Source organism: Tinamus guttatus, unplaced genomic scaffold (genome assembly GCF_059628265.1).
Source record: "Tinamus guttatus ecotype Peru unplaced genomic scaffold, ASM5962826v1 Tinamus_guttatus_pri_ptg000639l, whole genome shotgun sequence".
Lineage (NCBI taxonomy): Eukaryota > Metazoa > Chordata > Aves > Tinamiformes > Tinamidae > Tinamus > Tinamus guttatus.
This window is the reverse complement of record NW_028289173.1, coordinates 2,697,410-2,711,238: the sequence shown is the minus strand read 5'-3', so window position 1 is coordinate 2,711,238 and position 13,829 is coordinate 2,697,410. Positions and strand designations below refer to the sequence as shown.

General features: G+C 42.0%; 1 protein-coding gene across 1 annotated transcript; it reads right to left on the bottom strand.

The window, feature by feature from the left end:
* Positions 1-5,638: 5,638 nt before the first annotated feature.
* TIMM21 (translocase of inner mitochondrial membrane 21) lies at positions 5,639-11,054 on the bottom strand. Its single transcript, XM_088535654.1, has 6 exons — positions 10,793-11,054; positions 9,155-9,217; positions 8,954-9,051; positions 8,313-8,386; positions 5,887-5,992; positions 5,639-5,795 (listed from the first exon to the last, which is right to left on the bottom strand). Exons 1-6 carry the CDS (start codon positions 11,052-11,054, stop codon positions 5,703-5,705), a joined length of 696 nt encoding a protein of 231 aa, XP_088391780.1. The 3' UTR covers positions 5,639-5,702.
* Positions 11,055-13,829: the final 2,775 nt, after the last annotated feature.

Here is a 13,829-nt window from a genome sequence, read left to right as displayed (position 1 = left end):
ATCAGTGAATGTATTTGTTCTTCAGTGCAAAGCTACCAGCAGGCAAAGTGCTATTACACATTAGATCAACGGGACTTGCTGACTAACCGTCTTCACTGAACTTTGATAAACGTTCCTGTATGTATTTGTCTGCTTTAAGCAACGTTTGAGAAATTGGCTTTTAAATATGAATCCAAGCTTGGTCCATAGAGACCAACAGAATAAAGAAGCTTTCTCTGTTCTGAGTTCATTGTAAAACTTCGCATTCGTCACTCAGGCTGGATCCAATAAAGACCCAACTCCCTGAATCAGAACATAAGTAAGTGGAAATGCAGTGTGAAAGGCAAAACTGCAATGCTAACCCTCTTGACACGCACAAGACACAAGACACGCTCCTCACTTAAATGTCCACTGGGAGTTGCAAATTTTGCATTTTCACGAGCCTTGCTGCTCTTTGGCCACCTCAGTGTCTACGGGTTGCCTTTGCATATGGGCAGACTGTCTGGATGGCACTGATCTCATAAGCCTCCTGGGTGAATAACCACTGGGACAGGACTAAACTTAAAATGGTAAATGAATCTCATTCTTAACACTGCTGCTGCGTCGCTGGAAGTACTTTGTGCTGATAGGACAAAGGTCTTGCTGGGGTCTTAACAGCCTCACCACTTTGGTGGCCCTAAACTTTGCAGATGTGCAGAGGATTTCATGCTCTACACTTCTGCTCGAGCAGCCTTTGGGCTCTGCGCCCCGTCCCACTGTGCGCATTCACTCCCAGCACATGCAAAGGTGGCTGCTGGGAGCCGCCCTGGGAGCTGAGCACATAGAAATAGGGTATTACGGCCCCAGATTCATGGATGCCAGAAGCCTTTGGCTTCATGATTGTTGCCCTACTTACTCCCACTGAAGGGCTGCAGTGTGAAGCACTGGGTATTGGCAGTCCTGCCAAAGCAATGCATCGTCATTAACCACAATAAATGAAGAGATGAAGGCTTTGCCTGTGGGTTTTTTATTAGTGACTTCATTCTCGAAAGAATCTGGAATGAAAGAACTAGTTGTTGTAAAACTTCTGTGTTAGCAAGAACATAGCTTTTTTTTTTCTTTCTTTCTTTTTTTTGAGCTAAACATACATACACATTCTTAGTACCCTTGAAATCTCATGGAGATTAAGTTATCTTGCTGGTGACAGGCATTTTGCTAGGAGGAGGACAATAAATTAAGCTATGAAGTTTGTGTTTTTCACTGAAGAGATTTTATTGAAGAATGATTCCCAAAAGCTTTTCTCCACTGAGATCTGAAAGCATTTGAGCCTTATGTCTATCATTTGCCCAAATTAAAAATGCTGGCATACCTAAAACCTATGCCTGTGTAAAGACAAATTTCTTTTTGATCTTTTTTTTTTTTTTTTCCAGGTGGGGTTTGTGGAAGGTTGATGGGATAGGTCAAGGGGAAAAGACCCTGCTGGGCCACAACACTTGCAGCTCCACTAGTCTGGCAATAACTTTTAGTCCTACCCATGATGGGGCGCGTAATGCAGCTTTCGCTTCAGCAGAGAATACTGCAAGAAGGTACTCCGAGAAGGCTCTGTACCCCTTTCCGCAGGGGACTGATAGGATTGTTCTGTTCCTTAGGCAAAACTACAGTTGGTTAAGCTTTAATTAGAAAAGAGTGAGTAGCACTTCCTTGTGGAAATAGCAATTTATAATTACTTTTTATTTTTTTCCTGCTTTGTAAAACCAAAATATTGTTCTGTCTCCCTAGTGTTCTGCTAGGCGCAACACAGGAGGAGGCATGAAGATGCTGTATGTATAATGCATTCCTCCTCTGCAGCTTCTCTGCAGCCTGTGTTGCTTGTTACAAAGTGTATGGAGAATGGAGCCTCCTGCTTAAACGTGCTCAGCTGCCCGATTCCCTATAGCACCATGTTAGATGAGCACAAAAATTACAACAGTGTATACTGCATGTGAGTAAGGGTAAGACAAAGTTTACTTTCATATTTTACCCTGTCATATTGTGGCTACTTCTGACCAAAAATAGCTTGGGAGTCATCTCTGTTTCTCTGAATTGTCCAGTTCATTTTAAGGCAGAACATCGCTCTTCTTGCTTTGCTTTTAGACACTCAGAGCATCATGGAAAACAAATCATGAAAGCAAGTTGCACTGTATCTCCATGACTGTCCTTAAAACTGAACTTGTGTCTCCGCCTTATTAGTTAGGCAACCGGTTATGCCATGTCTGCATTTCTCACTTGGGCCTGGCCTGATTGCCAAAGACTTTTCCTGACACGTTTCCTGCTGCTGCATTCATTCCCAGGTACAGGGCAAGAGCAGGGGGGTCTGACACAAGCTCCGAAGTGACAAGGAGGGCACGGAGGGCAATTCTGCGTTGCTGTTGTGCCCGCTGAACTGCGGTACCAGGAAAGCTTCCGCTCCAACGTCTGCCTTGGCAGCGAAGGGACTGCATCCCAGCCACACGGTTCTTTTATATAACCCCTAAAACACACGGTATTTCTGGGCATATTAGAAATTCTTTGCTACTGAGAACAGCGTGAAGGAATCTGCATGTAAATAAAGAATCAAATTCCTAGTCCATTTTCTCAAGCTGAGGGCAAACATAAAAATTAATCTTAATAGCTAATTCCTTAGGGTTTTACCACAAGCCTAACATGATATATAGCTTACTTGGACACTTGAAAAAGCATCATTTTGTGAGGTTAATGCCCTTCTCTTCCTAGAAATAGTTCCTAGCCCTGACAGTTGCTTTCCTCAGTGCAAACAAGGTTCTAAAACATGACTTTTACAAATACTTTCACTTTTGTGAAGTAAACCTAACAGTTGGGTTATCATTTTCTAAATGTATTTTGAGCCCTGACTTGTGACAGGCTTTTTTCCCCCTCAAGGCCTGGATTAGGCACAATGTTTTTCCTGTACCACTTACTATTAAAGAATATGTTTTTGTTTTGATATATCTTGCTTTAGGAAGTACTCCTCTTTCCAGGAGGGAAACACTGAAAACAAGCCACAGTCAGATTGGCAAGACAGCCAAACAGGAACACAGATACAGGAAAAAAGAAAAAAAATCTAGCCTGTCACTTCTGCTACTAATATGGAATTTTACAACAGCTTTCAGGCAGCTCAGTATTGGAAAAACTCACAGAAAAAGAGCAAAAACAATATCATATTTTCTAGACTAAACAGTATTTCTATATAGGCTTGTTTTATAAAGGGCGAAGAATGATTACATTTTATCAAGTTATAGTACAGGCTTAACACTAGTAAGCCTGTTTATTAGATCATAAACTTTATTAGAGATTGCACTATTTTAAAATGCTCCAATTAACTTGCCACTTGTATTCATGTCAAATCTCTTGCAGAAGTTTTCAGTAAAAGCCATGGTATGGCAAATGCTTGTAAGTAACTGGACATAAGTGGAGTCAACAAAATGTGCTATCACGGACTCACAGAATGGTTGCGGTTGGAAGGGACCTCTAGAGATCATCTAGTCCAACCCCCCTGCACACACAGTGTCACCTAGAGCACGGGGCACAGGACTACATTTAGGCAGGTTTTGAAGATCTCCAGAGAAGGAGACTCCACAACCTCTCTGGGCAGCCTGTTCCAGTGCTCTGTCACCCTCACAGGAAAGTTGTTCTTGCTCACATGGAGATGGAACTTCCTGGGTTTCAACTTACACCCGCTACCGTTGTCCTGTCACCGGCCACCACCAAAGACTTCAGCTCCACCTTCTCTACAGCTTCCCCTCAGGTATTTATACACATACTATCAATCATAAATGCAGCAGCTTTTAATGACACAAGAAGGACCCCTACTTTTATTGTTTTGTACTATGTTATGACCATCAGATTGGTTTGAAAATTACTTCTGAAACAAAAGTTTTGGCAAAGCGCATGCTAAGAATTAGGAAGTCCTAAGTGGAACCAAAAGGTCTTATTGACTGCTTTAAAAAATGACATGAACACTTGGAATCAACTGTATTCATTCTTTAAAGACACCCTTCCAGACTTGCATTAATGTTTTTGAAAAATGTTAGCAAAAACTGTAGGTTTATCATTACTTCATGGTGATACATCAAATAACACAGTAATTTCCCATACTTAAAATAGGGAACTACCGATACAGTACAAACTTTGACCTTCATAGCTTTTGACTATGGATAGAATTGTAGGTTTGTTAGTTTTCACATGCACCCATTAAGGCATAAAATAAAGCAGGTATATCTATCACTCTGCTGGAATTAGAGAATGTGAAATCTGTCTGGTCAGTCTTAACTGATTTGGGAAGTTTTGTAAAGTCCCTTTGGCACTAGTCAGTTATATTAATACAACACAGAAGCTCCAAAAGATCTTGTAGTTCATCATTCAGATTATCCCTGGCAGCTGCTCTGCTGTATGTAGCTCCTCTTCTCTGCTTACAGATTTGGGAAGAACACAACTCCACTTTGTTGAACGCTCTTGAACAACATGAGCATCTGACCGAAGCTCAAGTTGTAGTGCTTAATATAAAGCGTATCTATCCAAGTCTAAAAAACAATTATGTCTAATTATTTTACAAAGCAAATAGAGACACTGATAAGCTGTCACATAAATAAATAAATAAATACACTACACGATGGCTGAAGTCAAGTGAAGTATTACTTAGGGTCTATTAATGACATTTGTGGTATTGCATGAGAAAATACTGTCTACAGCTTAAAATCATGCAAATGTACTAATAAATGAACCGGTAAGACAGGCTGGTAACTGAATGTCAGCATATGCTTAATGCAGAGATGAAAAAGTGAATAAATATAAATAATAATAAGCTCTGGCATATGGGAGATAATTACTGGATAATGCATTAATTTGTGTTTAAGAAAATGGTTATCAAGAACAAAGCTGAGCTTGAATTTCTCTGGAGTCCTGTTTGACAGATGGATACCACTGAACAAGTCTGATTAATACCCAGAGTTGTGTTTGCTGTCTGCCATTTCAACTAGGTAAGAAAACCAGATAATAAATTCAGTCTTAAAATTGACCTTTTGAGCTTGGGTAAAACTATACAAATCTGATTCCTGGAAGATGTAGGTTAGCTAAGAGCAAAACTATGGAACAGAGAGAGCAACTACACCATCATAGTTAGAGGAGCAGAATGGCAAGCCCTGGAAAGAGTAGACAGTACTTATGTGCTGTTAATTTATATATAGGACACTAATATTCATCATTCTTCATCTCTAGTTATGTGCTGTGAATCTTCAAAACTCATATTCTTAGACCTTCCTGGGTTAGGCCTCTGCTGCTTTTGTAAACACGTTCTTATTTTACCTTACCTGAACAAGGACATCCAGAATGAAAACAACGAGTTTGTCTACACTTTCAGTATCACTTTATTTATTGCAAAGTAGTGGAAAATCCAAGCAAAAGAAGACAAAAACCTTCCCAGACCTCAAACGTTGGAAGACTTAGTTTTAGGGTGTGTAGACATATCAGCTATCACTAAAGGGTTCCTTACATGTCATTATTTTCCTATATCAAAATTAGTTGCCATAAGCGATGGCTCCATTTTTCACTTCCTTCACTTTAGGTCCTGTATCTGTTATTAGGGAGGACCTTAATGGGGGCCCTGCAGCACAACCCCAATGTTGTCAGAGCACCATGCAGGCCCGTATGCAGGGTACACATCTGGTATTCAGGGAGATGGGAGAGCAACTCTGAGTAGCTTTGACCTTTGGCTATCTGTTGTCTTCAATGATAATGGTTCTTCTAGGAAAGGCGTCAACATCCACAAATATGTAGCGGACCTCAAATCTTCCTCTCTCGGGATTCTGTAATTAGGAAATACACTTCAGGCTGGTTTTCTCTTCAGTGATTCACGAGAGATGAAGCTCGTCAGCTCTACGTAGCAAGTGAACGTACCTCTTTGACCTCCACGTGGACTGTTCCCCGCTTTGCTGCTTCTGAGCCCTCAATATAGAACTTCAAACGCATATGTTTCAGTCCATCCTTTACGTATTCAATGTGACTAAAAATAGTAGAACAAAAATTCAGCACACCAGGAAAGGCTACATATTATGTGCTAGTTGAACTTCAAATCTAGAAGGAACTGCTGAACTGCTTTGTGAGAAATTGTGTTTCAATGCTTATTGTACAGTCTACATGCTACCATGACTTCCTTCCTTCTCCACTTTCTTCCCAAGCTTTACAGTAGGTACACTGGGAGCAGCAGAGTTAGAAGACAGAGTTGGTTAAGCAGAGATGGTTAGACAGGTTAGACTGGTTAGACAAATGGTTAACATACAAGTGCTTACATGTGCTCACTGCTTACTAAAAGAAACTTCATATCCAAATCCTCCCCTGGAGAGCTCAAATCTGACAGTTTATGATTCTAGGATATTCCTGCATTTATTCTAAACAATCTTTAGATTCAGACCTGACCTTGAGGAAAAAACTCACCCAGGCTGGCAGGTTTCTTTAGGCACCTAAACTAAGTTACCAAGCCAAAATATGCAAAAAGAACTCTGTTAATCAATGTAATTACCAAGTTAATTGAGCCATACCATGCGATTTACTATAAACTTTACTTATTTTGGCAATAATTTTATTTTCCTTGAATTATATATCTTCAGCATTCGTATCAGACCTCCAGTCAAAAACCTGGTACTTAATTTACAGCCAAATACTACATAAATAGAAAGCTCAGGTCACTTTTAGAAACTAATGCTCCAGTGACAATTCTTTGCTGGTTTAGGCTTCCTACTGAAATTACTAACTGCTGCACACTACCAACCTCTTATTGCCAGTAGGCACACCTAAACACACATCATAATTTAAACTTTCAATACAGTTTAAGGTGATATGGAAGGTAACAAATATGAATCAAGAGTTTTGCCAAGGTAAATTCCTGTTCAGCATATGCACGCATAATAAATCTGTACATATTTTGGGACGAAATCTACGTCCCAGTTTGGATAATATCTAGCGTAATCTTCATATCACAGACATGAGCTCTACCATCTTACCAAGTCATTGGTTCAAAAAACTTAAAACAGGCTTTCAGAAAGATGGAAATTAAATACTAGAAAAACACTGGCAGTACATCCAGTTTTCCAGGTAGCTTGTTTTATAGATAGACGCTTAAAACTATTGTTTGTATTCTTTTTGTTAGGCAGTTCCACTTTGAACACCGCCATTTCACAGAGTCTGAGGAAAACATTTTTTCCAGTTCAAAAAAACCCTTCTCCTAAAATGCTCAATTTCATGCTTCAAATGTTATGTTTGGGCTTATGTACCCAACACGGTATGAAACCTGCTTGCATAAATTCAAGTCAAAAAACCCAGGAAGACAAAGTCCCTAATGGGCTATAGAGAAGAGAAGATTTATGTTAAGAATTAGTTCTGTTTTTTCACCTTATCAGGAGAGCAACTAACATACTCACAAAAGGTTTAGATGAGAGTTTTTTGGTTAAATACTCTATAGACCTGCAGTCTTAAGTACCAGAAAGCAATAGAAGCAGAGGGTAGACAATGCTGCAAGTCAGTTGGAGACATAACCTGTGCAGACAAACTCAAAGTGCTTTAAACTGACCAGTGTGGATCGTGCAAGCCTGAAAGTCAGCATCTCTCCTATTCTTTCTGGCCTGACGGGAACTGTAGTTTCAAAGGCAGAAAAATTCTCATCTATTAAGAGTCGTCCTGTTCTTTGGAGAGCAGCTCTCCCTTTAGCATGCTGGCCATTTCTTGTTCTGAGGCACCCAGAATTGGAATTTTATTTTGTATACACACTACATTTAGTAACGAATTCAGGTGTCTGTGGTGAAATCCACCACTAACAGCCAATGCCAAGAGCTCAAACATCACTGTAGTGCCTTTTGTGCCTCTTTATACTTACAGCAAAGAAATAAGCCTAACTCTGGCTGACTTCTCTCACTTTCAACACCCCTATCCAGCTTGTTTTCTTGTCCTGTAAACATAAGGTTTGATGTTCAGGTAATAGCGCTAATCTCTCACTAAATAAGAGCCTAGTATTTAGATTTTGTAAGACTAACTCTGGGGTGATGTCAACATGTTAACACTAAATGATTCCAAGTACAGTCTCTTATTTTACATCCTCTAACATACCAAACAAAAACTCTTTCATCTAAAAACTCTGACCATTTTTAGAATGTTGATACCTACTACACAAAAGGTCCCACAGAAATACTCCCTTCGTTTCCACTCAAAAGTGACAAGGTATGTCACACACACTGACAATTCAGTAATCTAGATCTAACTTGCAACAAAGTAACCTAGAGTTTTTGCTGTGAAAAAAACAGCATCTGTACAGGGCAAATATGAAAGGACACCTGACAAACTGTCGCCTTCCTCGCCGTGTTGCCTCTCCATAACCTTTAATGGGTTCACCAAAAACAGCAATTATCTACAAGAGAAAAGAGGTTTGAGTTGTCAGAAGGTATCACATTCAAACAGACGTTCTAGGATCAGCTCATGTCCCTGCTGTATGTTTTATTTCAACAGAACGGCCCTTGTGAGTCTGATATGTCAAGAAGGCAAGTTTATTAGAGAGCTGTGTGTCAAAAATTCTTCAACACCATTTCTGTATTTCAAGTGAAATTCTTTACAGGCATATAAATACTATTAGAAATCCTATCATTATATTCGACATGTACAATGCGCTGAGATTATGCCATTTTAATCTCAATTCTTACTGTATGCGTCACAATACACTCAATATACTTGCCTCTTAGCAAACTAATGCACTTGGGTGCAATACTTAGATTAAACTGACCTAGTACAAGTTCTGATTTGAAGCTGACCCTCCTCTGGCCAGCTAAAATACAAGCAGACCTTGCTCTTGTTTGTCTGCTAAAGTGCCTTGCAGACAGGTCTGTATTTTTGTTGCAAGATTTTGGGTGCAAACTTTTGACTTCAAAGTGACAATAATTAGGGAGGAAAAAACCCTTATAACTAAGGTCCAGAAACCAACCTCAGGATGAGATCTGCACTTCTCCAAGGCATCTCCATAGATCTTATTTGGACTGGAAGAAGAGAATAGCTCTTTAAAAATCACATAAAACAAACCACCTGAAATAGAAACAGGAATTATGCTGAAATGAATACTAGTCCAACCAGACGGAATTCATGAAAAGTCTCTTCTGATAAAGCATACAATTAAACAATAACAAACCTGTAACACTAATTCCAACAAGCACCACTATAAAATAGGTGAAGTCTCTTCCTGCTTCTTTGACTGAAACAGACAGAAAAAAAATGTGGGAGTTATAAACTGGATAATAAAACTTGAAGGTTCTATCTTCTACATTATCTTCTATTAGTCTATAGTTTAAATACCATATGGTAAACTTCGTATTTGCAGAAGAAAAAAACTCCACTAGCAAGTTCTTAACTTCAAAACTAAAAGAAAGAGTTCACAGATGTCTGTTTTGCATGGAATATTTTAATTCCTATATTAGGCCTTATTACTTCCCTCTTTTCCTAACAGGTGTTTAAAGATGGACAGTAACATCTGCTGCAGTTCTCATGCTGACATGAAAAGGAGTTTTTCAAAAACCGTAACTAGGTATTAGCATCAGTGTTTTCAAGTTACCATAAAAACCTATACTTATGACAATCCTTAATCAAAGAAAGAGATGTGAAAAGCAGAAAAGTATATTATTATAAATTGCACTAACTAATTTAAAAGATTTGATTTAATGAATTCTCAGTCAAGTGAGCAAAAAGGGAGAACTATCACACCAAAATATGTATTTATTAAGAGAGTCAACTGCAGTTTACAATGTAAGTTGTTCTAAGAAAACTAGCAAAAGTGTCAGTATACACGCTGGGGGAAAAAAAAGAGAGACTCTGCAATGGAGTATTATTTGGGAATCGAGAAAAAGACTACTGATTTAAGTAGGAAAGTATGCCTTTTAGCAAAGTGCAAATTAGTGAGGAAATCTTAATAACCCTCTTTGCCAGCAACCTTCTCACCAGTTAAAGATTTTCACAAATCTTTTCTAACTGCTTTGACTTTCTGAAGTTAGTTATGTAGAATCTCTTTTTGCTGAAATGAATAAGAAGAACCTAAACAACAGCCATCCTATAACAAACTAAACAATTACCAAAGCAATAAAATTATACATACCTGAGTGAATCACTATAATCTATAAGAAATTTCTCTTCTTCACCCCTCTTCATCCCCAAACACAATGTTTCAACTACAGCTGAACTAAAGATGATGAAACGGAATAATTTATCTGGTCCCTCTCTTTTCCCATAGCCCTTCAAAATGATCTGTGAATTTAAAAAGTTGCTAGTGAGAACACATCAAGTCTTGTAGCCTTCTGGGAGATTTGTGGGAGCCTAAGGACTTCTAGCAGAAATGTAAATGTTTGTCCCATACTGGGCACAGGTTAGATCATCTGGGTATATGACAAATATGATGTTATTACGTTATAGATGACCCTGTAATGTTACAGAAGAGCAGAAGGAACAGTAACGTTTAATGAGCAAACTGTTTTTGTATACGGTTAAAAAACTGTCCTCTTGCATTACTAATGTTAGAGATAACAGATTTTAACTCTTGGAAGGGAGTGGGAAAAGTTACAACTTCCACCAGAAGTTACAAAGTTTAGTTAAGAGCATTTTTAGGACGGGTGTGCAACGGGCTCCCAGGGCGTATCGGCGCCTGGAAGGGGCACGATGTAAACAGAAACGCGTTGCTTTTCCGGGAACGGTGACGCCTCCGCTCCGCTCCGCGCGCTCGGGGCGGGGAAGGCGCCCTCCCCGGGCACGGGCGCTCGCCCGGCCGCTGCCGCCCTCTTACCTTTGCGGGCGGCCGACACGAGGCCTTCGTCCCGCCGCTCGCTCGGCACCGACACCTGCTTGGCGCCGCCGCCGCCGGCCCGGCCCGCCCGCAGCCCCGCCGCCCGCGTCCACAGGCGCCGCGCGGAGGCCTGCAGCGGCGCGGCGGGCCGCAGCGCGGCCGCGCAGGGCCAGGCGCCGCAGGGCGCGAGCAGCCAGGCGGGCGCGGGCAGGAGGAGGCGCTGCCCGCAGCGCCGGGCGCGCGCGAGGCTCGCGGCGGCCATGCCGCGCCCCGGCCCTGCGCGCCCCGCTCCGGCCGCGGCTCTGGCGGAAACGGCCCGGCCCGGCCCGGCCCGGCGCGCCGGGAGTGGTAGTTTCAGCAGCTGCCCCCGCGCCCGCTGCCGGGCGGGCAAGTGACTACCGCGACCGCCATGCAGAGCGGAGAGGGCGGCGCGGGGCGGGACGAGCCACGACCCGCCCCGCTCGCACCGGCCGTCCCGCACGCTCTACCTTACTACTGTTTTAATTATTCTGTAATAAGTGTTAAGATTTTTCAGCGGTGCCCTATGTGACCCGTGAACTAATGGTGCCCGTGTGTGTGCGCGCGTTTACGGAACGCTCAAACGTGCAAAACGTGACTTGGCGCACTTAGCTCATTCTGCAAGCGCCTGCAAGCGCGGTCCCCCGCGGGACCTGGGAGCGGAGCGGGGCGGGCGGGCCGAACCGCCGCTTTAGAGCCCGGCGGCGCTGCCGCCTCGCGGCCATCTTGGAGGCGCCGCGCCATGGCGACGGGCCGCGGGCGCCTGCTGCGGCTCTACGGGCGGGCGGGCCCCGCCGCTGCCGCCGCGGCCTCGACGCCCTCCCTCGGCCCCGGGGCCAGGTAATGGTGCCCGCCCCGAGGAGCCAAGAGCCCTCCTCCTCCTCCTCCTCTTCACTTGGCGCCTTTCGCCTTCGCGGTTGAGCGGGGAAGCGCCTCGCCCAGCCTGGCTGCCCGGCCTTGCTGCCCGCCCGGGGCGCCCGGCTGCGGTTTTGGGGCCCGGGTGCGTTGCTGGAAAACGGTGTGCCGCAGGTGGAAGGCTGAGGAAATGGCGTGGGAGGCTGCTGTGCATCTAGATGGTTACCTGGAGAAATCCCTAAAGACAGCGGCAATGGCTGTCAGTGATTTTTTAACATAGGCACGTTAACTTTGTCCTTGTGGCATGAAAGCATTTTAATTTGAAATATTTATGCAATTTAATTTGAAATATATATGCAATTTTTTTGAAGTTATATACTGGATTTGGGGTTGTGAATCTCAGTTTGCTGAGAAGATGTTTCAGTATACAATGCCCCTTTTCGACTTTAATTCAGTGCTTTTAATTTAGTTGACCCTACAACAGCTCAGGGACCTGTTATTTAATCATATTTACAAGCACTCCTGATTTTATTAACTTCCTGAGAACAGTTTCATTTTGGAAAATGAAAAATTCAGTACTTTTTTTTTTTTTTTTTTTTTTTTTAAAGATGCTTACAAAAGGGGTAGAAATGATGTGGAAGTTTTCCAGGCACCTGAAGACAGCTTGCTGTGCTCCTGGGGAGGGGAAGCAGAATAAACAAGGAGTGTTTAAAATGAGAGCAAAGGCTGAATACAAGCAGTGCAGGATATGCTTATATTTGGTAAAGTATCATGCAAAATTCAGGGGCTAGCTGTCAAGGTGAATTAGTCCTGGAGCTAGGTACGTCGCTGTTGGGTATGCCCAGAAAATCCCAGTGCTTTGAGTGCAGATAACGGTGAAGCAGCTGGGAGATGTTGCACCAGCAGGTACACGTGTGCCGCTTCCACTACTGTAGAGCAGGGCTTATGCCTCTTAAGTTCCTGAAATGGCTTTTGAAAAATGCCTTTTGTTACTGAGTTGTTAAAGCTGATATGTCATCTGAATTCCTTGGTGTGCTTGTTGATAAAAATACATACCAGTAAAACGCTTGCTTGACCGTAAGGGTTGTACTTGACATTTACCTTCTTCTGCTATTAATTTTCTTTGCCTATTTTAGTTAGCACTTGAACTAAAATATATGTGTCTTCCTGTGTGATGAGGATAGGCGCTTATAACAATTCCTAGTAAAGCTTGAGGGATTCTAACATAACACCTCTGACATTATAGGCCAGAGTTCTTTTTTTTTTTTAAAAAAATTTTTTTTTAAAAAAAAAAAAAAAGGATTTTTTTTTTTCTTCATCATAAAATGGGAATAGTGTTTTATTAAGTGTACATGGATGTATTAAATGTGCACGGTGTGTATGTACTTCCAACTTACATTTTTTTTTCCACCATCAGTTGGTTGCTTAGAAACCCAGTGCTGAATTGACCAGGTGTTTTAAAGCCAGCTGGTAGTGCAGACCCTGTAGCGCTCGTGGAGCTCTGCCTGCCCCACGGGATTGCAGAGGAGCAGCGGGTGTCAAGCGCCAGGGTTTGATTCCCAAACTCCATCTAGAAGTTTGTGTGCGGTTTGAAGATAGTATCTGTAATTATAACTTAAAAGATTATTCCTGTGTGAAACCCTTGGGAAATTTGTGTGGCAAGTTAGCTTGTACAATTTTATTTGTTCTAGGAATATGCAAAGTTACTTTGGTAAGAAAAAGGAATCTGGATCAAAATAGTTATGTAATAATGAGTAAATAAAATAATACGTCAAAACCCAATTACTCCAATTGAAAAGACGAGTATTGTTTTTTATGTATTTTTTTAATGGCTTGGCAGTATTGGATAGCTCCAAAAAATGTCTCCAGTCGTCTTGCGAAACAGAGGATTAACACAATGAATTTGAGTTCTTGCAGGGGCCTCTCTGGAACTTGATTATGGTGGCTGGAGTGATGCGGTTGTCTCTAATGGGAATAGGTCTCTCCAGCAGTGTCAGATTGATTTGTTGATGATGCCGTTCGCTTCTGGCTGTCATGAGAGAAGGGTCATGGAAGAGACACCCAAGTTTAACATTTTCTTGATGTCAAGTATTTGAACTCAGTGGTAACTGCTCAAATTTGTGAATGGCTAATCCTTAATTATTGTGTGGTGTATCCCCTTAGT